At 42.9% G+C, this 25,660-nt stretch overlaps 1 protein-coding gene across 4 annotated transcripts in view; it reads left to right on the forward strand.

The window, feature by feature from the left end:
• The window catches only part of PTGIS (prostaglandin I2 synthase), a 39,859-nt gene that overhangs the window by 11,321 nt on the left and 2,878 nt on the right, over positions 1-25,660 (forward strand). For all 4 annotated transcript variants that reach the window (XM_073309465.1, XM_073309467.2, XM_073309464.2 and 1 more), the window contains exons 2-8: positions 1,167-1,290; positions 2,241-2,419; positions 6,545-6,688; positions 9,469-9,623; positions 10,892-11,073; positions 16,915-17,083; positions 19,212-19,393. In XM_073309465.1, coding sequence (XP_073165566.1) covers positions 1,261-1,290; positions 2,241-2,419; positions 6,545-6,688; positions 9,469-9,623; positions 10,892-11,073; positions 16,915-17,083; positions 19,212-19,393 — 1,041 coding nt within the window. In that variant the 5' untranslated portion in view covers positions 1,167-1,260. The remainder of the gene's footprint in view (positions 1-1,166; positions 1,291-2,240; positions 2,420-6,544; positions 6,689-9,468; positions 9,624-10,891; positions 11,074-16,914; positions 17,084-19,211; positions 19,394-25,660) is intronic.

Genomic DNA, 25,660 nt, shown 5'->3' on the forward strand with positions numbered 1-25,660 from the left:
AGAAAGTACCCTATACGTGTTGCTGTAAAATTATGATTTATTGTTTTTCCAACACCCAAAAATGTGCTCGAGTCTTTACAGAACAGAACATGTTTGCAGTGGTGTTGTAGCCGTGCTGTAGACCCGAAGAAGAGCTCTGTGTAGCTTGAATGCTTTCCCCTTCCACCAACAGAAGTTGATCCAGTACAAAATATTACCTTACCCGTCTTGTCTCTCTTAGAACAGAGTATGGCAGATTCCTGGTCTAAAGCACTTAGAATCCAGAACCAAAAACTGCAGAAGTAAGGGGAAAGGATGTAACATTTGCCCCCGTATATCTTTGTCTTTTCCTTAACACGCTTACCTTTTGCTGTGTAGACCTACCCCAAAAAACCACGTGGCTTGCCTGAGCCAGCCGATTCAAGCTGGGCTCCAGCCCAGGCCCAGAAGTCTACGCTTCAATCAAATAGCCCCGCAGCCCGAGCCCTGTGAGCCCAAGTTGGTTGGCACGGGCCAGCCCTGGTTTTTTCTTTGCTGTGTAAACATATCCTTTGTGGTATATATGTTATTGACATACCTAGCCTTAGTCTGGTGAATTACAGATGCCATAGCATAACAGCTTTAAATCCTAAAATTTCAGTCCTTTGTCAGTTTGCAAGACCCATAGGATTATTTTAATGCACTTAGGTATTTCCATTTAATTTCTTCTTTTATATTAGCTATATTAGAAAGAAATAAACCCACAAATTAATATCTTTTTGTCATTAACGCTTATGCGCACTATTATATTGTTTAACCAGCATAAATCTGAGATACTTCCAGTAAATTAAAAAAAACCAACAACCCACAAACCCTTCCTTTGAGCTGCTAACTAGTCCCCACTCCTTTATGACTCAGGATAGTAATGACAAGTCCTTTTGGGGGTTACATCTTTGGAGCCCTGGAGACATAAAAAGATTCAGATTGGGGGAGCCAGAATGCAATCTGGCCATATAATTCTATTCATGTGATGTTCCAAAGCATGGTTGATCTGTGAAACAAAGCAAGGTGCAGATGGTAATGTCATTTCACACTGACACACCCATAACATGCTGGAATGCAGGAGTTTAAGTACCAAAGGTTATTAAGTAACTGTAGGGCAATCCTTCCACAGGGCTTTAAGAGCTTTTACCGATCTTTTTTTCCAGGCTACCGAGTGAACCTCCACTTGACAGAGGCTTTGTTCCCTGGCTGGGACATGCTGTGGAATTTGGAAAAGATGCTGCCAGCTTCCTGTCTCAAATGAAGCAAAAACATGGCGATATTTTCACAGTAAGCGCCCGCTGTGAATTGCCGGTGCTGCCGGGGTTTAAATCCAGAGGGGTGCACAGTTCAGCTGTTCAACCAAAAGCAGCCCAGAAAGCTTTGTGGGAACAGCTTTGAGTGGACGCCACAGACCAGCATAAATATCAACAAACCTTTCCTCTTCTCTCCTGGCCACTCTGCCTCTTCCTTCCCCCAGCTACAGTAAGCCAGTCTGGAGCTGCTTTTAAACTAAACAGTGCATGAGCGGCTTTATTTTAGAAGGCTTTAACATCACCTTTCATACGTACCACAGAGCAGCTTCATTTTTCATAGCAACATATTTTCCCCATACCTGCATTAGACTACACATTGGTGTCTTCAGTCCATTCTGCTTCCTGTAGGGGCCCAAACTTGATACTTCAGAGGAAGGTGGATGCCCTCATAATGTTGTACAGTGTTAGGGGGTGAGAGGAAATGACCTTTGCACTGTTAAAGTCAGTGGGAGTTTTGCCTGAGTGAGGAGTGCAAGGTGGGTCCCTTAACTTGTATAGCTACAGGGGATGTTCAGAGTCATAAAATTCCTAAGAATCCTGAGCCCAGATGTGTAACTGTGACCAGGTATGCTACCCTCTTGGTCAGTGAGTTTCTGTGTTTCCATGGGAGTTTTTCAGACCATCAAATATGCAGTCAAAATAACATTTTGGAATTATTTGCAGACTATTGCACCTCAGCTAGTGTAAATCAATGTGCCTCCATTGAGGTCAAAGGCCCTGCACTACTTTGCACCAGCTCAGGATATGTGCTCAGCTGGGAATAATGAAGGAAAAGGACTGTATCTGAGTAATTGGACTTATTACTGCAGATTTTGGCTTAGCAGTTGTCCCACTGTTTGGTAATATTTCACATTTTTAATGTATTATTGTATTCATTAGGCTAATAGACCCATTAATTTTTTTTTTTGGATTTTTCTTCTTTAGATCCAGGTTGCTGGGAAATTTATCACCATCTTGTTGGACCCTCACTCATATGATTCGGTGCTCTGGGAGTCAAGTTGTCAGCTAGATTTCAGCAAATATGCACGCCTTTTAATGGATCGAATGTTTGATGTCAAACTGCCTGACTATGACCCCACTGAGGAAAAGGTCATGCTGAGATCGTGAGTATGATACAAAGGAAAATTTGGGCCAGTGTCTCCAGTTTGTTTTGGGATATTATTTTCCAGTGAGAGAGCCAGGCAGTTCCACCATGGAGGTGGTGGTCCTGGTATCCAGGACAGCGATACTAACCACAGTGTAAGTACAAAGCAAAATGGAAGGGGATAAGACCTGAGGTCTATCTAGATTTTCCCAGCGAGTCACTCAGTAAGGATGAAATGACAACGGGCTAACTATCCTAGAGGCCTGGCTTCGAAATACTAGAGATGGGTGCACTAGGAAGACGGCTAGATCTTAATCTATCTTTGTTAACTTTAAAAAGAAATAGCCAATAATAGCCCTGGTGGGTTTAAACTGTAACGTGGTATGGCAGCAAAAAAAGGCTAAGGTGGCTTGGGGTTGCACATGCAGAGCAGAGAGGTGATAATCCCTCTATGTACGGCTCTAGAGAAGCCATGCCTGGTGTACTGTATTCAGGGCAAAGCACCTCAGGACTGACTAAAAGGTAGAGTCAATTGTTTGACTACGCTTGTGGTCCGTTCTTAACAATGTTCAAGAGACCAAATTACCAAACGTAGCCAAATTCGCTGTCTAAAGACACAGCAGTACAATGCAAAAAGGAGATATATATACCCCTCCTTCTGGGAAGCAAATTCTCACACTGTGTTCACCTTACACAAAAGGTGTGCTTCACAGATACAGCTTCAAACTCAATTGTGTTTATATTATGGTTGTTTCCAAGCTAAATGCCCCCTATATGTCACTTTAAGTTTAACCCACTAGTTTGTGCCAGCTTTGTCCTTGGTGCCTGAACATAAGAACGGCCAAACTGGGTCAGACCAATGGTACATCTAGCCCAGGATCCTGACTTCTGACAGTAGCCAGTGCCAGCTGCTTCAGAGGGAATGAACAAAACAGGTAATCATCAAGTGATCCACCCCCTGTCACCCATTTCCAGCTTCTGGCAAACAGAGGCTAGGGACACCATCCCTGTCCATCCTGGCTAATAGCCATTGATGGACCTATCCTCCATGAATTTATCTAGTTCTTTTATTAATCCTGCTATGGTGTTGGCCTACACAACATCCTCTGGCAAAGAGTTCCACAGGTTGACTGTGTGTTATGTGAAAAAATACTTCCTTTTGTTTGTTTTAAACATACTGCCTATTAATTTTATTTGATGACCCCTAGTTCTTGTGTTATGAGAAGGACTAAATAACACTTCCTTATGTACTTTCTCCACACCAGACATAATTTTATAGACCTCTATCATATCCCCCCTTAGTCATCTCTTTTCCAAGCTGAAAAATCCCAGGCTTATTAATCTCTCCTCATATGACAGCTGTTCCATACTTTTTGTTGCCCTTTTCTGAACCTTTTCCAATTCCAATATACCTGGCTATACTTTCCCGTATCTCATTTTGAATACTACATTCCAAGTGTTAATGAGCTAAGCAAGTACTCCCTAGTTGTACTTAGTAAAAGTATTCCTGCATCTTTGCTGTGGAAAGTTTTCTATTTTATAATGCCAAAGCTAATGTCAGCTTTGCAAAGTGCTGCGGGATGCTTGACATGGGTGAACAGAATTGTGGGAAGAGCATAGTACATTCAGTTACCATAACTTCCCAACAACCATATATATATATATATGTGTGTGTGTGTATATAAAACATATATTAATACCATGCACATAATACCTATTCATGTGCTGTGTACTACACCAACAAATATGTATTGGCTAACATCAGTATGTGAATCATGTGGGTTAACTGAAGGGGCACACAAGAAAAGCAACAAAGGTTATAAGGGGACTGGCTAGAGGGATTAGTTTATAAGGAAGAATTAATACCATGGGGGGGAATATAGATAACTTGGCGAAGAGTCCTCCAGGTTATGTCTGGGAACAAACCTCGCTTGTATATCAGTCTTGCTTTTCAGCCAGGCAGCGAATGTCATGTTGACCTTCGGCGCTGAGTCTGGCTGGCACGGGGCAGAGCTATGCGTGAGGTGTGTATGGAAGGAGAGGACCTAGGGAGTTCCTGCATGTCTCTTGTACAAGCAACAGCACGGCGTCTCTCTCTCTCCTCATAGCACGAGAGAGAGCTCTTGGAACAATGGGCAGGAGACATGCGTGCGCTGATGGGGACTGGTGGGAGTGTGTCAGTCAGTTGGAAGCTCTAGCCAGCAGCAGATGAGCTGCGCTAAAGTGGGCTCCACAGTGCAGTGCCCCCAACCCTCCCCATGGTGTCCTGCCCTGGATGTCAGGATTCACGTGGTAGAACCAGCACCAGGAAAAGTTTCTGGTCTCTCCTGCCAGCCAGGGGAGGATTTAGACCTTCCGAATTAGCAATGCCTGTCTCACACTGTGTGGACATCACAACACTTGTACACCAGCAAATGTTGTCCCAGCCCTGAAACTGGTAAAAATCATCCTGAAGCAATTACAGTTACTTGTCAGGAAACAGTAATAAGCAGCAGAGCCCTGGGGCTGTCATTATTTTACTCTCCTTGGGATCTATTTTTACATCTAATATTTTAAAATATTAGAGAGATTTAATGACTTCTTGCTGTGTGATAGTAGCGAGACATGTTTAAACCCTTTAAATAAAAGCGAGGGACACAACCTGGCTGGAGATAAATATGCTGACCACATAGTTTACAGTACACATCTGATGGAGCACCGGCAGCGTGACTGAAAGCAATGAACAATCATGTTTATGCTCTAATAGCATATAAATGGGACAGTCTGTGGTCTGAACTTCTGGGAACATCTCTGCTTTACCAATAGATACATCACACCGAGACATGAATGGCTGAAAATAGCTTTTAGATGCACTCCTCCCTTCAGATTATTTGTTTCCCAATGGAAGTTTTAAGGTCTGGGAGATGTTGATGTGAATCATTCAGACGTGTGACCCTCAGTCAGACATTGCCCTCCAATCTATAGGTTTAAAAATTGCTGGACTCTCAATTGCTAGGAGGGAGTGACTTGACCTTATTGTGCTGATGCAATTTACAAGGAAATGGGGTTTGGGTAAAACCAGGCTGGTTTCAGATGATTTATTCTGCAATATTGCATTTGCACATTGGCTGAGGGCACTGATATTTCATGCCATGCACTTTCTTTATTGCGGGAATGCTAACATTATGTTACGCTATGTTAGCACTCTGATGATCTCCCTGAGATTGGAAGGTTGGCAGGTTCATTTGTCCGTGCACCTCAGGTAGATTGGTCTGAGCAGCGTAGTGTTCTGAATCAGCAGGTGTAAATCAGCACAGCTTCTTCCCCTGAAAGGATTGCTGCTGCAGTGCTGTGCAAGCCGCCCTGAGAGTCCTACGCGGGAAGTCCCAGGCTGACAGTGCGCTAAGGAGAATGGCCCATAATCAGTCCCTTGGAAACCATTTGAGTAGCACGAAAAGAGCAGTGACTCCAGTGTGGTTAATGAAGTCACAGAATGGCTGCTCATTTTAAGAACCATGCTCCATGTACTAGCATCATGTAATGCCCAAGTTCCAGTTCATTGGAAGTACAGCATAAGAAATCCAGTAGCCACTATGGAAAAACGTTATACTGTCTCAATCAAACCTCTCATCTGACCAGTGGCTATCACTAGAGGCAAATCCCTGCTAGATGTCATAGCGAACTGGCCTTTCTTTTGCTAAGTCTATAACAGCCACTTTCCCACACAGGAGTAGTTAAGGCACTTAAAATAAATCCGCGTAGATGGCATCTCCATGTTCATCACTTATTCCCTCTCAGTGGCTTCTATCCCAGAACATGGGTCCAAAGCAAAAAGCCAAGTCCAACCTTCAGCCTCACCCCCCAAATGTTGGGGAGCGTCCAAAGTATCTTAGAACTCTGCAGCTGGTCTCACTCTCCATAACGGGCAGCAACAGAATCCAGACCAGGCCACTTTACGGTGCCCTAGTGTAGCATGGAGAATTCTGTCCAGCACTTTCCCCTTTACCCAGAACATAGGTGCTTGGGCTGTGTAAGTGACGAGGTTCAGACACCCAGGGATGCATGTGATATAAACAGGAGAGACTTGTCCCTAACTAAACACTGATTATAGAACAGTAAGCCTTATACATGAAGGTGTTTCACAAACTAACTTCTGTTTCTACAGGGCTCTGCAAAACAAGAACCTTCCATCCCTCACTAAGGCGATGTTCTTCAACCTTCAGACCCTTCTGCTTTCTGACCCAAGCAATCTGAGCCGGCAGTGGACAGATGAAGGCTTGTTTCATCTCTCCTACAGCATGATGCTTAGGTAAGTGCTGCACTATAAAGCTTCATCCCTTGGGACTGGAAGGGGAATGACATCACAGTCAGCTCTTCTCCATTTTTTAAAAATTGTGACTCATTTAAAAAACAATGGATGTTTGGACCAGACTTTAAAGATGCAGGGTCTGCTGTCGCTCTCACACTGGTGTCAATAAGGAGCAAGGGCACTGGAGCCAGTGAGGAGACACTGGTGTGAAACTGGTGTACAGCAAGAGCAGAATCAGGCCTGCACCATGCTATAAAAGTGCAGGTGTCGTTATTTGATCATTATGAACACTGATTTTTTTTAAGCATATCTAATATTTTAAAACTTTAGTCACTGCTGCCTTGTTTTGCGCTTTCTTCTTTCCAACAGTCTGTTTGAGGGGCAAATGGAGTGATGTTTTTTATTCATGAAGGGATAGGGAAGAAGCAGAGTGATCTAGTAGTTAAGACTCTGGCCTAGAAGTCAAGAACACTTGAGTTTGCTTTTCTAGCTCTGCTTCTGACTTACAGCATGACCTGGGACAAGTCACTGTAGGCCCAAAATTAGGTGCCTAAATAAGTGACTTGATTTTCAGAGCTGCTGATCACCCACAGCTCTACCTACCTTTGGGAAGCCAGGTTTGAAAATCTTGGTCTTACCTATGTTTCGCTTTGCTCATCTGTAGATAGGGGGTAAGAACACTTACCTGCCTTACAGAAGTGATGTTCATTGACATATAGAAAACAAACGGCAGGGCTTGCATGGAAAGTTCTATAGCAATGCAAAACCAGGGTCTGCTTCTGCCAGCCTTACTCCTAATAGCATCTTACTCCAGGAGTTAGTGTCATTAACATTAAAACCGAGAGGGCTCCAAACGGGGAAATGAAACAGTGACGTTTTCTTTTTACTGAAACCCCGAGAAAAGAGACATTATAGAAAAGGAATATTTGGCTCATGACTTTTTTTTTAAAGCAGTTTAATTAGGGTTGATGTTGCAAACTTTACATTAAATTAACCCCCTCTGTGCCCGAGGATATGCAAAATCCAACCAATGGTCTATGGAACTGACCTGCAATAGGGACACTCGTACTGTACATCCTACGCTGTCAGAAAGCATATCTAAGGCATTGGTGTTGCATTAAACATTTCAGTGGCACTTATAAGTTTCTAGCACAGCAATGTTTGGATTGTAAACTGTGGAGGGAAATATTTATTTGTTTAAAAACAATTATATCCAATAGAATACACACGCACGCATGCACACACAAACACACACAATGCCACATGATAGAATATTGGTTTGCTTTTTAAAAAACCTCGGAGATTACACACAAAATAACTACGTTAAGAGACTATTATTAAGGTTGCAAAGTCAAGCATTCAAAAGTTAGGAGATACCAGAATGAAGGGTTCCTGTGCAATGTTAATTCGGCCCCCTGGTGCATATGAATTATTATTATACTGCCTTTAGTTACATGACCACATACTATTTTTCCCATGGGATCCCAGCCTCATTCAGTAAACCGGTTGGACCTGGAGTGGGGATGAATTAGGGGTGTGTATGAAGCAGGCTGTTGTCTGTAGGCCCCCTGCCTCACTTGTTGCAGAAGTTGGAAGGTGTACAATTAATGAGAAGGGATTTCAGGAAGAAAAAGGACCATCTCATGGTTAAGACAATTGAACGCTGCCCTGGAGAACTGGATTCTATCCCTGCCTCTGCCACAGAGTTCCTATGTGATCCTAGGCAAGTCACTTCAACCCCGATGTTCATAGCTGGTCAGTAGTAATGTGTTCTTCTCTTTCTGAGGATCCATCTTGATGCCTGGGGTTGTATTTGCAGAAGAGCTGAGCACACACAGTTGATCTGTGCTTTGAACACATAAAGTGCTATGTGGTGCTAAGTACTCTGAAAAATCAGGTCCTAGTCGTCACAGACTGGGAACCCAAAATTGGTAGAAACTTTTGACCATAATCTCTGTGACTCAGCTCCCAGTCTGTAAAATGGGGATAAAAGCCTCTCCCCCATTCTCCTCACTGGGCAATGGTGAAGATAAGTTAATTAATGTTTGTGAAGGACTCAGATACTATAGTGATGCGCATCATAGAAAAGCCTAGGAGGAGATTAATAATTCTATCTCCAGAGCAGGGTTTGAATAGTATGCAACAAATAAGGCCTGGGACCACACACTGAACAATGAGGAAAAAACGAAATGTTGAATAGCTGTTCATTAAGTGAGGGCCACCCATCCTGTGCACTGAATGAGGGAGGGAGCCTGTGGAAATAATAAATGTGATCATGTAAATAAATGCAGTATAATAAGTGTGCAAATTAATTCGGATGTTTCCTAACTTTTGAGTGCTTGACTTTACAACCTTTTGTGTGTGTGTAATATATAAAACCCAGGGGCCTTTAGTGTGAGCTGGATTAGACTCTAGTAAAAATATGCAAACAGGCATAATCAGGTGCAACAAATTCTATATAATGTTGGACTTTCTAAAGGCAAATCTTTCCATGGAAAGCAAAGGGAAACAGATGCAAAATAAAACATCAAAACTCTATGCCATTATCCTCTGTCTTAAGAAGTAACTGTTGTTGCATATGTCATCTAAAAAGGTTTCACTATACATTGCACAGAGCCTTTTAATTATATGTTATATTAAGATTAAAATACTAAAAACATTGGGCGAAATCCAGGCCCCTGTTCAGCTCAACGGGAGTTTTACCCTTGACTTCAGTGGAACCAGAGTTTCACCCATTGCATTTTAAATACAAATGTATTTTCCCTCTTTGTTCCAAACAGAGCTGGATACCTGACCCTGTATGGCAATGAAGAAGAAAACTACAACGATCCTTCTTGCCAAAATAAAGACCGGGCCCATTCTGCTGAGGTCTACAACGAATTTTATAAATTGGACCAGCTGTTGATGAGCGCTGCCCGCTCCACTCTAACTGCAGGTGAGTGCCTGTGGGCCAGAAAAAAACATCCACATAGACATAAGGCCACATAGTCAAGCATGTTAGGCATGCAATTATACACATAATTGGTAGGTACAGTTCATGCAGTTGCACATGCAAATCAAATCATATAATATGCCATTTGCATGCACCTCAGAGACTTAGGTGCATGCATTTGCAGCTGGCCATTTGTACTATGCCTCTACTCCCTGATCTGCACAGGCATCCAGTTCATTTCCAGGTGCAAATTGGTAAAAGCACTGGCTTTAACCAATAAAGTCCTGAATGCTTAAGATCCTCAATACCCCGGGAACCTGCCCCCTTTTCCCATGAGATACGAAGGCACCTGAGGTCACCAGAGGCCTTCCTTGCATTGCAAGAATGGGACCAGATGAATTGGCCATTGTGTTTCCTTTGTGTGACACTTGGAGAAGTCTGCACTGGCCCTGCATAGTCTGGTGTGGAAGGTGGTGATGGCACAGGACAGGAAAAGGGCCTCCAGATCCACATACTGTGGCAGGAGTAGCGGCCAGATGGGGCTGTACGGCAGCTCTGCCCCTGCAATAGGGCTTGGGTTAAACTTCCCCAGCTCACATGGAACCCAGTTACCTAGGCTTTCTGCTGGGAAAGAGAATGTCAGCCTCACTGGAATATCAGCATGTCCACATGGAGTAGTCTGGGATATAAGGGTTTGTCTAGAAATGTGTTAGCTGTGTGTGCTCAATCCCACACTTCTAAGTAGCCAGCATGTTTTTAAACATGACTGTCTACACCCGGGGCTAAATGGGGTTCAACAGCATGCTAATCAACACATTTTCTAACACGACTCAGTTCCCAGTGTAGACAATGCATGGGAGGAGCATTTCTGGCAGGGAGCTGTTAAACACCTCACCGTGGAGAGGTCTAACTGTTCCTCATTCCCAGCCTTCTTATGGATTTGCTTTTGACCTTTCCTTCCTCCAGCACACGTGATTAGAGTCTCACTGTTGGGGATTGCTGAGAGCACACAGGAAATGACCATTGCTCTGGAAACCCCCTGGAAATTAAGCCATTTAGGTTGGAAGTGATTTCTGAGCAGGGCCCTACTTTTACATAGGAGCTATTCTAGAAGAGCAAGTATGGGCAGTAGATGGCACCATTGTGAACATTTTAAGTTCCTTCTATCCGTGTCACTTACACTTTAGACCAAGAGTCACTAGAACTGGTCAGCTGCAGTGTCTCTTAATAGTTATATTAATAACAAAATCTCTGCCTTTGTTTATGTGCAGGGGAAAAGAAGGAAGCTGCCAACCTCAAGGGACATCTCTGGAAGCTACTGTCTGTAAAAAGACTGAATTCCAAAGCCAACAAAAGCCTTTGGCTAGAGAGCTACAAGCTGCACCTAGAGGAACTGGGAGTGGATGAGGATATGCAACCAAGAGCCATGCTGATGCAGCTCTGGGCCACACAGGTAAAACCATCTCAGCTCTTTCAGGGAGATAACAAGATGGAGAGAAAGCTAGAAATTGGCTTAGGACTAACAATAATAATACTGATTCCACTAGAGAGGTTGTGATGCCTCTGGAAAATACCAAAGAAATTCTAACTGCATGGAGAAAATGTCAAAGGAAATAAAACACCCACATTGATTTAAAGTAATATTGTGGCAAAGCCAGGGCCAAGCTGTGAACTTCCTCATGGTTGTTCTGAACTGCAAGACAACAGCGGGGATAGAATATTGAGCTTCCTTCTCCAAAAGCACAAGTCTACAGCACTTGAGAGAAAGGAGAATCACAGGATTGGTAGCAGTGTAGGATCTGTGACACACAGTGGAGTCATTGTGATTCCCTCCAGTTGAGGGCAGTGGTGAACATATGCACTAGGTCGAGCCTGTTCATTGCAAATTTTAGTTTCTTAGAGGCACAAACACAAAGATGCAGGTCCCTCTCCTGCAGTGCAGGGACTTGGCTCTGTCTTTAATGTACCCAGCGTGGCAAATTTCACCTGCAGATTGTCTGGTCTTTCAGCAGTGTTTCAGGACAGTGGGTGATCACGAATCCAGCACCGTACCAACTGCAAAGCTGGCATGCCATCTTTCATTCACTGTGTGTGTGATTATTCATCGCTCTGAGGCCCTTTTACCAAGGGCCATATGAACTGCAATACTCAGGTCCAATATAGTGAATGATAGTTGCCAGGAAACTTTAACTGTGATTTTTACAGGATTATGCCTGAGGCGTTTGGATATTATCAGTGAGACAAGTCATGCGAATTAAGCCTAAGTCGGTTCTGCGCATATAAATTCTATGGGGCAAATCCTCAGTTGCTGTACATTGTTGTAGAGCCATTGGTATCAGTGTAGCTGTGACAATTGATACCGAGGAGCTGCCTCTATCTGTGTGTAAGCGCTAGTGTGCAAAGACTGTGTGTGAACTCATTAAACACACAAATAGGAGTTCACAATTTGCCCCCTCTATATGCACATTTCCTCATGCACCTGCTGGACAGGTACATAATGTAAATCACCACTAGGGGGTGGTGTATGCTGTATTTTGAGATGTGTTGTTGTCCTTGGCCAAGGTGCTGTTTTCCCAGGAGAAGTAATGCATACTGTCTGGCATGGATCGCAGATGACAGTCTATCCTCAGGCATTTCCAGTTCACATTTGATCACATCTGACTTCCTGAGCAAGGACCTTTTCTAAGCAGCTGTAGTTTCAGGCCTTCTTAAAAAAAACCCAGTTTCTCCTGTGTGTCATCTAACAGTTTGAGGGATCATTCTCACATCCCAAATCCAGAGATTTTACCGGAGACACTCAAACAGGCAAAGCTTCAGATCACTGTGCAGCTAGTGAAAACCACAGCATAACTTCAATAGAATCCTAACCAGGATAGGAAAAAAATACCCATATGTTTCTTGTTTCTTCATGACTAAGGCTATGATTTTGTCATGGATATTTTTAGTAAAAGTCATGGACAGGTCACGGGCAATGAACAAAAATTCACGGAAGCCGTGACCTGTCCCTGACTTTTACTAAAACCATCCCTGACAAAATGGGGAGGGAGAAGTGTCCAGCACCCTGCCCTACTGCATGCAGTGGCAGGGAGCTGCGGCCCTTCACCCCTGCCCACTGGCTGGGGAGCTGGGGGAGGGGGGGTATCCTCCCCCCGCCACAGGTTTGGAGGCGGCTGGGAAGCTGATGGGGATCCCCGCAGCTGCAGACTTGGAGAAGGCTGGGGAGCTGGGAGGGAATCACAGAATCTGTGACTTCCGCAACCTCCGTGACATACTCGTAGCCTTATTTGTGACACAATGGAGAGTTATAGAATAAACTTTAATAGGGATTTAGATCAGAATTTTCAAAAGTGGGCACTTGAGACTAGTCATCTAAATTTGTATTCAGGCCCTGGACCAAAGATTTCTTTAAATTGGACACCCATAATCAGAGGCCACTTTTGAAAATGCTGACAACACTGGAGTTACACTGGTGTATAAGAGTGGAGAATCAGCCTGACAATTGTCTACAGACAGTGTGGCTTAGTGGGTAGTGCACTGGATTGGGACTTAAGAGACCTAGATTGTGTTCCCAGCTCTGCCACTGGCCTGCTGAGTGACCTTGGACAAGTCACTTTAGCTCTGTGCCTCAGTTTCCCCATCTGTAAAATGGGGGCAGTAGTATTGACCTCCTTGATAAAGCACTTTCCGATCTACTGGGCAAAAGTGATAAAAACTAGGTATTAATATTATGATATGGTGTATAAGTTCCTGATAATGATCTCAGTTTATCAAAATGGTTTATTATTTATGGGCCTGATTGAAAATCCACTGAAGCTAATGGAAAGTCCCCTTGGATCAGGCCTTATGTCTGTATCTTAGAGGGATATAGCTTCAGAATCCCATTGTAATACTGATTTTCCTTAATTCAGTTTTCTGCAGTGTTACCTCTGTGTTTTTTGCCCGAGAAAAGAGTTAGCCTTGCTCCACAAACTGCTTGGTGTATTTGATGAAAAAGTAGGGCTCAGTTTTTAATAATAAAAAAAAATTAAGGGGAGAGAGATTCAAAGGCACAAATGGCAGTTGTGGGCCTTAATCAACTGATAGTATCCCATAGGTAGCCTCTCTTTGGTGTAAAAATGGTTTCTTTGCTTTGTAATATTCAGTTCTGTTGTTCGTTACACTGATAATATCACACTCATTTAAGGCCTCATCCAAACGCCATGAAAGCCAATGGAAAGATTCTCGATGGTGTCAGTGGGCTTTGGATCAGGCCCACCAGTGGGCGTTTTGTCTGCAGTAATACAGAAGAGAACTAGAGAGACAAATGTGGTGAGGTAATATCTTTTATTGGACCAACTTCTGTTGGTGAGAGAGACAAACTTTTGAGTTTACACAGGTCTGGGACCTGACCTGAAGAAGAGCTCTGTGTAAGCTCGTAACCTTGTCTCTCTCACCAACAGAAGTTGGTCCAGGAAAAATATTACCTAACCCACCTTGTCTCTCTAATATCCTGGGACCAATATGGCTACAACAACACTGCAAAACTAGGAAGAGAAGTGTTACTTCTCCAATCTCTTTGAAATATTTGAGCTCCTGTTATCTGCCTTAGAAATATACATAATTGCTGGGAAGGCATTTGCTTTAAAACAGTCACTGAAATAGATTCAGCATTGACTTGACTTTTCAGTGCTTTGTTCTTTTTTTGGTTTGATCTCAGCAAACGACTCTTCCTCCAATGACATTGTACTGTGCAGTGGCCCGAAACTCTCTTTAATCACAAGGAGAACTTACTCAGCTCATGTAGTTTTCTGGAATGTAATCTCCAGGAAGAGGAATGATACTTTATTCTTTCTAATGCATGACTAAGTCTGTTCCCTTGCAACATGAAAAATTAAATGGTCATATGCATTTATAAATGCCTCTATTTTAATTAAAAAGTAAACTGCCCTGCTTGAAAATTAGGCAAGATAAAATGTCATTGCACTTACCAAAACAGAATGAATTATTTATGTTGTATACTCTTCTCTTTAAATTACTTAGATTTAATGTACTGTGTATGCACTCCCTATTGACAGCGATGCTACTGTGCTTTTCACTTAATTGTCACAATTGTTTTAAAAACAAGAATGAATATATAAAGTGCAGGCCCATCAAGTATTTCTCTTTGCTGGTTTGACATGGGGGTATATTTCCTCTTGCACTCTGGAACAGCTATGTCACTCTAGCTGAGCTCTCACTTAAGTGGCTTTTATGATGATGATTTGTGTTAGGGGGCTTATTCCTTCACCCACTTACTTCCCTGGTCCTTCTCACATGAACAGAGAGCAACAATACCCGAAGTCCAAAGGTGCAAACAATCCGATGTTTATTGGGGTGAACTTCCAGCAAGCATGATTCCAGTTTCCTTCCTTAGTATCCTCCTTCCCAGCTCTGACACCACAGAGCCTTACACCTGTGTCCCTGTTCCGATTTCTGCCCTTAGCCAAGCATGATTCCAACATCCTTACTCCCATTCCCTGTTCCCATTTCCCCCTTTAGCAAAACATGATTCCAATTTTCTTACCCCCATTCCCTGTTCCCATCTCACACACCCACATGCCCACCCCCACCCACACCCCGTCACTTCCTCATTGACTACAGATTATATAGTAAAACTTGAGTTCTGCGTAGCTATACCTTAACCAATCATTTTCCTGAAATTTAACTAACCAATCCTAACATATTGTAACATGATTATGTAACCAATTATATCCCACCACCTCAATTAGTTTACACCCAGCAAAATTAATTATACAGCAGACAGGAACAATCACAGAACCAGACAGAGATTATACAGACAAACAACAGCAAAGTGGGAACTATAATGACGAAACAATACAGAAGTGAGGATTTCACATCCCAGCTATTGATAAGTGAGTTCTTGCCAGACAGGATGCTATCAAACTAAGTTTCCTTTTACATTTTCTAGGCACTTCCCTTTCTCTGGAGGTGATAGGAATACAATCCTGTCCTGATAGTGCCTAACAGCCCAATAGCACCTTATTTCAATGTGACTAGTTTGGAATGTGAGGATGTGACCGTTCGCTTCCCAGCTTATGGCTGCCTCTGCTGCTTAGCCAAAGGCCTTAGCCTAAGAACAGGGCCTCAGACTGTCACAGTAAGAGAAGGCCCTTACACCAGCAGACAGTGATTTTGATTCTTTCTTTCACTATCACTAGCCAAGTGATAAGAATACACCTAAATTCTTAGAGTATAGGCCTTTACAGACAGGCCTGAATATCTATATCCTAACAATTTGTATTGTGATAACGTGTAGGGACCCCGGTCAAGGACCGAACGCCAGTGTACTAGGTGCTGTATAAACACGGAACACAAAGACAGCCTCTGCCCTGAGGCTCTTACAATCTACACATATGAATCAAAATTAGAGAGGCAAAGTGGGTGAGCTAATATCTTTTATTGGACAAACTTCTGTTGGTGGGAGAGACAAGTTTTTAAGCTTATGCAGAGCTCTTCTTCAGGTCCTCGGATAGATTTATACACAGTATAACTTATTGAGAGATGCTGACTGCAGATGAAATGGAACCAAGCCCACTAAAATAGGGTTATGTGGGACTTAATTGGTGCATAAGCTTTGTGTAGGCTCTCTGAAATCACTCTCTATGTATATTACATCCCGCTCACGACAATGCAATAGGTGGGACATAATCCCTATGATAGATTTCCCCTCACCGGATGAAAAGGGGAGTGAGAGTATTTATCTCATGGGCATATAAGTACTTTTCTATACAGTAGCTGAAACACTGATAGTTAAATCCTTGCCTATTATAGTCTTTGTAAAATTCTCCTGTTGTCTTCAGAGAATCTTATTAAAATGAATTCAGGTTTCCTACAGTGGGTTACATTTTATGCCTTCATTGGCTGCTGCCGCCATACACTAGGCCGCCTCGCTGACTGCAGGATGCTTGACCCAGCAAATTCTGCTGTCCTCTTTTTTTAATGGCAGAATTGTGAGATCTTTCGCATTTCTGAGGCAGCCATTTTGTTCTGGGATACTCTCATTAATAATGTACAAGAGCTTGAAAGATACTTATCATCCTTTAAAATCAGTCCTTCAAGAATTGTTTTATATTAATTTTCAAGTGTTGCCAACAATTCCTTTCACTTATTGACGGAAAAGATTTTGCTTGTAATGAAAATTGAATTGACATTGACTTGTGTTTTTCTTTTGTGATGTAATGGAAGTTCTGTTTGTTCCAATTCATCTGCTCACAATTTTGATAACTCTAATTCCTTCTGGGGGTTTTATTTTTAGGGTAATGCAGGTCCGGCAGTTTTTTGGCTTCTCCTGTTTCTTCTAAAGCATCCTGCAGCCATGGCAGCAGTTCAAGGTGAAGTAGAAAAAATAATTAGAAACAGAGGACAAACAATGAAACAGATGCAAGGCATTAGCCAAGAGATGCTGGACAGCACTCCTGTTTTTGGTTAGTACATATCTTTTGGGGACATCCGTGTACCATTTGACTTAAATTATCTTTGGTAACTTAGGAAATTTTCAAGGAGTTTAGGCCGAAATTGTAGGCCCAAAATGTGCATGCAATCATGGCCCTAATTTGCACATGCAGTTAATGTGCTTGCTCATGCAAATCAGAGAAAATCTGCATACAGCTATGTCTAGCTGTTGTAGAAGAAATCCCAAGTAAATGAATGTCAAAATGTGGGCATGCAACTGGTGTTCTCACTTTCCTTTCATAATTGTGCCCCTTAAAGATTTAAAAACCTGGCCTACAGCCTGCTAGGTACTATTCAAGGTTTTACAAGTGTTAATTAACTAGTCTGATGTTAACTGCAAAGTAAAAAGGTTTAATTATACACCATTCTTCAGTGACAAAGCTAGACATAATATTTAAGCCATAGAAGCTGGTTCTTAAACAGCGTTTGGGAAATGTAAATCTTATTTTCTCCATACTTTGGGGAACACCTCTTCGCCTTAGTTAAATTTTGTATTATCTAGCATGTGCATTGCTCGCCTCTTTTCTGTTTTTCTATTCCGTAAAATGCATCTACATGGTACATTCAGATCTTTAACCCGCTCTCTGCATAGTGAGAGCAAGTAATGCTGTTGTGAGCAGTCAACCCAGTTTTAATACTGCACTGAACAGATTTAGTGAGAACTTCTTTCACAAAGTGTTATTAGGAGGTGGGAGTCACTGTGTTAATATATGAAGCATAATCTTTTACACTGGGTTAATGACATGAAATAGTGGTTGCAATGAGAAGTAATCTGAATCTATTTTAATACTCAATCATGGTTTTGATGAAAGCAGAACATTCTTAGTTGAGCTGAGAAGGAAACAATTTTCCTGAATTTTCAAGATTTTGAAAGATTTTCCTGTCCTGAATTGGGGCAAAAAGTTGAAATCTTGAAAATTTCCACAAACACAAAATCCAACAAGTTTTTTAATTGGATCAATTGAACTGTTGCATTTTTAAGATTTTAAAACACTTCATTTTGATTTTGGCCTTCTTTGTTTTTGTTTTTTTTACATATTTTTACTATAAATTAACTTAAATTTCTAAACAAAAAATCATTTTGTACTGAAGAAACAAGACTTTTCATTTTAAAAATGGTAAAACAAGGCAGTTTGACAATTTCAAAATATTTTTTTCAAAAAACTTTCAAAACAGAAAATTTGTTCAATTTCAACAAAATCAGGATTTTCCAATAAATAAATTATTTTGTGAAAAATTTCTGACAGCTCTAATTCTTAGTATTAATAACAAAGACACAAGGTGGGTGAGGTGATATCTTTTATTGGACCAGTTTCTGTTGGTGAGAGGGACAAGCTTTCGAGCCACACACACAGCTCTTCTTCTGGTCTGAGAAAGGAACTCCCAGCATCACAGCAAAATGCAAGGTGGAACAGATTGTTTGGCATAACTAGTTAGCACATATTGTAAGGGACCATTCAAGGTAGATTGTCCCGTTAACCCCTCTGCAATCATAGGACAAAAAGAGGGGGGTTAGTGGATTACAGATTGTTGAAATAAGCCATAAATCCAATGTCTCTGTTCTGTCCATGATTTTTGGTGTCTAGCAGAGTAATGTTAACGGGTGGCTCTACCTTGAATTTGTATAGGCTGAGCAACCTATATAGTCAACCATGGATTTTAAATGACAGAGGGATTTCTCCTTGGGTTTGACCATATATATGTTAACTGCACGAGCCACTCTGTAATCAGAAAGCTGCACACATTATTCAGTAACAAAGCAGTTAGCTCCTGAGTGACTGAGATGCAGGAAATAGTTGGATTCACATTTTTTACAGGAGAATTGCAGAGAAAGTCCTTGAAGACACGGTTAGTATTTCTGTGGTCTCTCCTTTATGTCTAGTTCAGTTTCCAAGGAAGGCAGGAGATATAAACCCTCTAAGTCTAAGGTATATCTGCCATTTGGTAGTATATTATGTGGTAGAACTTCATTAAGCAATTTATTTTTTGCAGGTATGCAATTCCATTCCTTATGCATAAATGTAAAGCAAGCAGCCTGCAGTGAGCTCACTCTTGTTTGTTGGATGCAGTAATTCTCTCTTCGCTTTTCCGCTTGTGCAGACAGTGTATTGAATGAAACACTACGTTTGACAGCAGCCCCTTTTATCAGCAGAGAAGTACTTGCAGACATGAATCTGAGACTGGCAGATGGCAGGAAGTTCAGCCTGAGAAAAGAAGACAGGCTCTGTCTTTTCCCATATTTAAGCCCACAGATGGACTCCGAAATCTATGAGGAGCCAGAGGTAACTTGGTGTCATTCTGAATCTTAATTCTTGTGACAATATTCTGTGCTGCTCCCTCTCAGTGTCCCAGCTTTAGTGGTTTATCTAAAACAATTGAGTTGAGCATATAATACAGTAGGCTGCATTATTGAACCTGAATTTGGCATCTCTAACATGCCAGTTTGAATAGATATCCTTTTAGGTTAACGAAATTCTAAAAATAAGAACTAGATTTTCAGAGCTTAAGCAACATTTGTGTGCCTAATTTGCATGCACACCCACTGTGATATGCTGGTTTAGTGAACTTGATCAAGCTTCCCCCTCGTGGCTGGACCAAGCAAAGAGTCTACTACCTTTTGACAGCTAGCGAGGTTGCTCTTTTAGCTGAAGAAGTGGGCTCTTGTGCATCTGGTGTCTCGGGTTTGGTGCTCACATTGACTGGGGCCAACTAGTACACAGGCAAATGAGGCAACAGCATGTGAGAGGGACCAATTCTGGTCATTTGTGCATGCAGTTACCTGAGCTGTGCATGCAATTCTGCACCTGAACTCTGGAAATGTGGCCTGAAATGGCTCGTATTTCAATATCCTGGACTTTACTTTGCCCTGATTTGAAATTAAACTTCAGAAAACTTCAACTGATTCATTTAAGGTTGCCACAATCCAGTATTTGAGGGCTGGATCTCAGTGCAGTTCCTATGGTTGTTTGGGTACTGGTTGCATACTCGTCTACTGGAAGCTGTCCTCTCCCCTTTCTGGAAAGCTGGATTGCTTATCCTTCTCATCTGTAGTTTGTGCCATCAAATGCTTGTGAAGTACTTGAGTCCCTTTAAAATTGAATGTACAGTATTGTACATTGGAACTACTATGAGCAGAAAGGGCTGCATTATTTGTAACTCTGTTATATGTAACAAGATCTAGAGAACAGTTTTAATATAATCCCATTACATAGAAATGCACAGAGGGATCTCTTTCCCTGTAATCTGTGGGATGCAAAGTGGTCCTCATAGTGGTTAGCACTGCATGGGAGAGGGAAAGGGCTCTTCTACAGTTCAATCTCAGTAATTACTACAGGTTATATGGACCATTTCCCATTCCAGTCCTCCTGTCCCTATACAGCTAACCCCAAACCTTCCCTGCAGAATGTGTAGAGATTGGATATACCACAAAGGAATATTAGCACAGTCCTGACATTCACGTTTTGGGCGATGCCCCAGAGGGGCTTCTGATTTCTTCAGAAACTGCTAGCACTGTAGCTACTGCTGGCTATTTTCTCTCCCATTTGGGTGAATCCTGTTCAGTGCTTTCCAGGGTGGGCGAATGACTTCCCCCTCCCATAACAACCACCTGCTGCTTTAGTGACAGGTTGCAAAGGATCCGATGGCTGCTGTTCCGATTGTATCACTTCATGCTCTGACCGTCACTTTCATCTTGAAAATCTGTCGCTCAGTTACTCTGGGTTGAGTGGCAGAGTAGTTGAATATCAGAATCACTGTTCCAATATTAATACTAGAACACCTGTTATTATTATTTACTTATTGTTTTGGCAGGCATCACCAGGTGGTGCTGTAACACATAGTCTTCCAAAGTGTGTTTTTGAGTTTGTGAGCAATGGTATTGTTAGCTTAGGGGTATGTGAGGTTTTCTGTAAAGTCAGCCTGGGGAGAGGATACTTTGCGAGCAGCAGGAGCGATTGCTCTCAGCCTTGGGCTCTGATTAGAGTTAAGTCTTGAAGCAGAGTTGCTTCCTGTAAACCAGGACTGAGAGTCCTGGAGGAAGGGATTGCCCTGCATGCTGTTTGGATGATCTCATTTCAGGACTGGTGTATATGTGTAAATAAAGCACATTACACTTAGAGCTTGCCAGACTCTGTGTGACTAGACTTCTCTACTGGGAAGCTGACCTAGAAGGTCCTGGACATCTGCTGCGACTCAGCAGAGCGGGGACGCTGGTGTTGGAAGAAGGGGTAGCACTATGTGTAGCATGCCCAGCGTGTCAGGCACTTTTGAGAGCTGCATACCAAGAATTCAGCAGGAACTAAAGGCAAGACTCTGGTCGATTGGGTGACGAGTCCCATTAACTTACAACTGTAAGTTGGAGACTTGGACATATGATGCAGTTTCTACAGCACAAAATGTAGTTAGAAGCCAAACTTTCAGCAGGGATGGTAGCCAACATCTGAATGTGGGCAGCACAACTGTGATGTTTCTTTAAGGTGTCTTGTAGTGCTTTATAGGTATTCTTTTGAAGAACAGTGTGACTTTTCAATGCTCAGGTGGGATTTGGCCTGACACCCCTAGAGATTCAGATACTGTGGAGATGAAGACCATAAAAGTACACAGCTAGGTATAGAGACCAAAGTTCTCTCTCCTTTTGGCCAAGAAGAACAGGTCCACATGGGCCACAGCGGTGCTGACTTCTCCTACCATGCTGTAAGAGTGCCTGGTTTGTGTGTATGGTAGAGCGACCTGCTCCCAAATCCTGCAGCTGAATCACACGTAAGGGTTCCAGTGAACTAAATCTGTCTCCCTAGAGGCAGGTCCTATAGCTTAGAGTTGAGGTACATCAATAGGGCAGGGGGGGACAACTTGCACCATCGTTGCATGTGCAGCTCCTGTTTTGTGGATAAACTCAGGACTTCAGTCTCCAGGGTTGTCAATTCATCACTTTCCACCAGCACTGAATTCAGGCTGTTGGTGGATTTTTGTCTATGCCCATTAATCTGGGGGAATTTATAGCTCCCTTTTTCTCCTAGCGTGAAATGTGTTTCTCCATTTATGATGCTGAGACACTTCCCAGGCTACAAAAATGTTTTTCTTCCTTTATACTTGTCAAGGACACGACCAGGACGTGGGCAGTTGGGCCTAATGGACAGAGCCCTAGGGGTAGCCAGGCCCGGAGGTTAGAATGGAGCTGAACTGGAGTCAAGATTCGGGACCACAGAATACATGAGGCTATAATTGAGAACAGAGCTGAGGGTCAGGGCCATGGATTGGAATCTGAATGCCAGAACCAATGGGTGAGCCAGAGATTTGGTCAGAAAGCAGAGCTGGGGTGTCAAGGATGGAGAAGGGTATGGGTTGAAGTGGGCACAGGGGCAGGCAGAGAGGTAGCAAGTGCAGGAGGCAGGACCAAGCCAGCTGTGGGTAGGGAAGATGTTGAGCAGTCAGCGAGCGCTGGCTGTTGCTGGATTAAATAGTAGCTAGCTCCACCCCTCCACCAAGCAGGAAGTGAAGTCAATCAGGCAGCCCCCATTAGGATCCCTGTGGCCAGTGTGTTGCTAGGAGACTGCCCCTGCTGCAGCTGGCTCCCTGTCAATATTTGATCAGTCTTTAAATACCTACACGGGAAAGAGATTTCTGACCGCAAACAGCTCTTTAATCGAGCAGAAAAAGGCATAATTAGATGAAGCATAGCAAGATCTTGCTGAAGACCTAAGGGTATGATGGATCCTCCATCATTCAAAGTCTTTAAAAATCCACACTGGACATTTTGCTGAAAGACATGCTATAGCTCACCCACAAGCTATGGGCACAGATCTTCTGCTGGTGTAAATTAACAGAGCTCTATTAGCTTTACTGCAGCTCTGACAATTTACAGCTGAGGGTCTGCCTCATGGGCCCTATGCAAGAATTACTGGGGGGAAAAGTGTCCTGTGGCCTGTGTTATGCAGGACATCTTCATAGATTATCATAATGGCCCCTTCTGGCCTGGAAATCTAGGAATCAGTGTTTGCTGGGATTATATAATACTCCTGCCGAAGAACGTGCCAGAGAAAACATTTAACAGGTTGAGATGCTAACCAAGAGTACTGCAAGGGAAAACTGAACCAAAAAGAGCTGTGACTGACTCTACCATTGGCTATCATAGCGAGAGGGGGCAACAAAGCTTGGAGGAGTGAAACAGCCCGGACCAACCTAGCTTACTTAGTGCTGCAAACACTTCATCCAATGAAGTGAGCTGTAGCTCACAAAAGCTTATGCTCAGATAAATTGGTTAGTCTCTAAGGTGCCACAAGTACTCCTTTTTTTTTTTGCGGATACAGACTAACATGGCTGCTACTCTGAAACTTTTGTAGTAGAGACACAGCTCCTGTAATTGCTGGAAAATGAAGTGGGAGAAAGGTGTGATGCCAGATGCATTGCTGCACACTGTGAAAGCCTAGAGACCAAACATGTGAAAGGATCATAGCATGTAATGGTGCCCCCGTCACCCTTTCAGGTGTCAGTGCATTGATTCTACAGGACAATGCCTGACTCCAGCTGGATAACTCATCTAGGCTGGGTCCTGTCAGCTCCCTAGTGCTTCTTCTTGTGGACTAATATTTTCCCATTTGAGCTCCCAGAACGTGGCCTCAGAATATTGGTGCTGCGTCTGCAGATACAAGGAGGCCAAGACTAGTGCTGCTTCATAGACTGGCCTTGTTAGGGGCGTAAGCAGCGGTCACCTGCAACTATTTTCCGGCTGAAGTGCACTTACCTCCAAGATACGCCTGAACCCTGCTGGCTGCCCAAGTGAAAGATATGAGCTGATGCCACAGTCCAGAACGCAGCCCTGCCATGGAGCCAGAGTGAAAAATGCCATTCCTGTTGCTTGAGTGTCCTTAGGAATCTCACAGAATAGTTCAGCAGCCAAGTACATACACCAGAGAGGTATTATGTCCAGTACAGTTTGTTTGCTTGCTCTTTGGATAGTTAGCACTAATTAAACTTCCCATGTGCAACTAAATGAATAACTTAGGAACCTATACCTGAAATAGGCTCCCTGGAATCCCAGGTTTGATTCCCAGCAGGGCTGCCTCAAGCCCTTCATTCTGCAGAGGTAGATATGTATTAGTAGGCACATCAATGTAGGCAAGTATCACCATCGCCATGTTACAAATGGTGAAAGGAGACAGAGCAAGGTCAAATGACTTGCCTGAGTTCACATAGTCAGTCACTGGCAGAACCCACATCTCCTGATTTCTGGTTTGGTGCCATCAACACTGGACCAAACTGCCTCTCCTAATGATTTTCGGAATTTGTCAACACAAGTGCACAAATTTAACATACTCAGGCTATTCCGTACTCCTCTACCCTTCAGTGTATTTGTTAGTCAGGGCCAATTCCCACAGCCTTTATTCAGGGGAAACTCCGTTTTAAAGAAATAAGTTTTGGTCCACATAAGCAATGCTAGGACAGTCAGCTGGTGCCCTAATAGGTGAGAAAGACCAGCCGCAATGGTGGATTTTCCTGCTAGTTGATTATAGGCCCTTTAACCATTATATTAGAATAGGTGAAAAAGCAGAATTCCGAGCGGGAATGATAGACCAGTGAACTAAGTGTTTGCATTACCTTGCATGACTAAAGGATTCAGCATATGAGTCACCGAGCTGAAAATACGCAGCATGGCAAGGGTTAAAGCAGGACAGATGTTTGCATGATTTCAAAGGTGAGCATCGGGGAATGATTGGGTTTGTTTCCAGCTGGATGAGATCATTGAAGACTCTCCATTTCAAAGCTGTTTGCCAGTATGGAAGAAACTCTTGATTGTGTCTGTTATGGTGGATCATCATACATCTGTGGCTCAGGGTCTCCACATATGCCAGCATGAGCCTTTGTACCTTGTCGCTTTAGGGAGAGAAACTCAGGCCCTTTCCAAGCCTCATTTTGTGCCATCCCCAGTGGAGTTTGGCACTGCAGGATTGGCGGACTCACATTCGGAAGGTAGAGGCTCCCCCAGCTCCCTAGACAGTCAGCAATGATTCTTTTTCACATTAAGTACTCCTTTTCTTTATCCAAGTTACAGTTGAAGATAAAGAATGTATAACTTATTTAAGAGAGAAAATAGATTTAAAAATGAAGAAAACCATTTCTTCCTATGCTCATAAATACCCAATGGCTGCATACTGCACTACTGCAGGGCAGAGAACACACTTTTTGAAGGTCAGAGGTTGAGGTAATCTCCCATCTCAGAACCCATGCTTGTGTGCTTTGCTCTGCTCTCTCTCTCCCAGTCCATACCAGAGTTCCTTGGAAAAGTAGTGTCTTCTCATGTCCCTAAAATCTAGTTAGGTCTCCCTAGATAGGGAAGTCCATATCCATGTTTTCCCCAGCACACTGCTCTTTTGACCTATATTCTCCAGTCTTCACTTGGAAAGCATGGAATCAAAGGACTGGAAGGGACCTCAAGAGGTCATCTAGTCCAGTCCCCTGCACTCATGGCAGGATTAAGTATTATCTAGACCATCCCTTACAGATGTTTCATCATAGGCTCCCCTACTTCTTAGAATGTCTTCCAATCAGTGTAT

This window comes from Lepidochelys kempii, chromosome 13, assembly GCF_965140285.1.
Source record: "Lepidochelys kempii isolate rLepKem1 chromosome 13, rLepKem1.hap1, whole genome shotgun sequence".
NCBI lineage: Eukaryota > Metazoa > Chordata > Testudines > Cheloniidae > Lepidochelys > Lepidochelys kempii.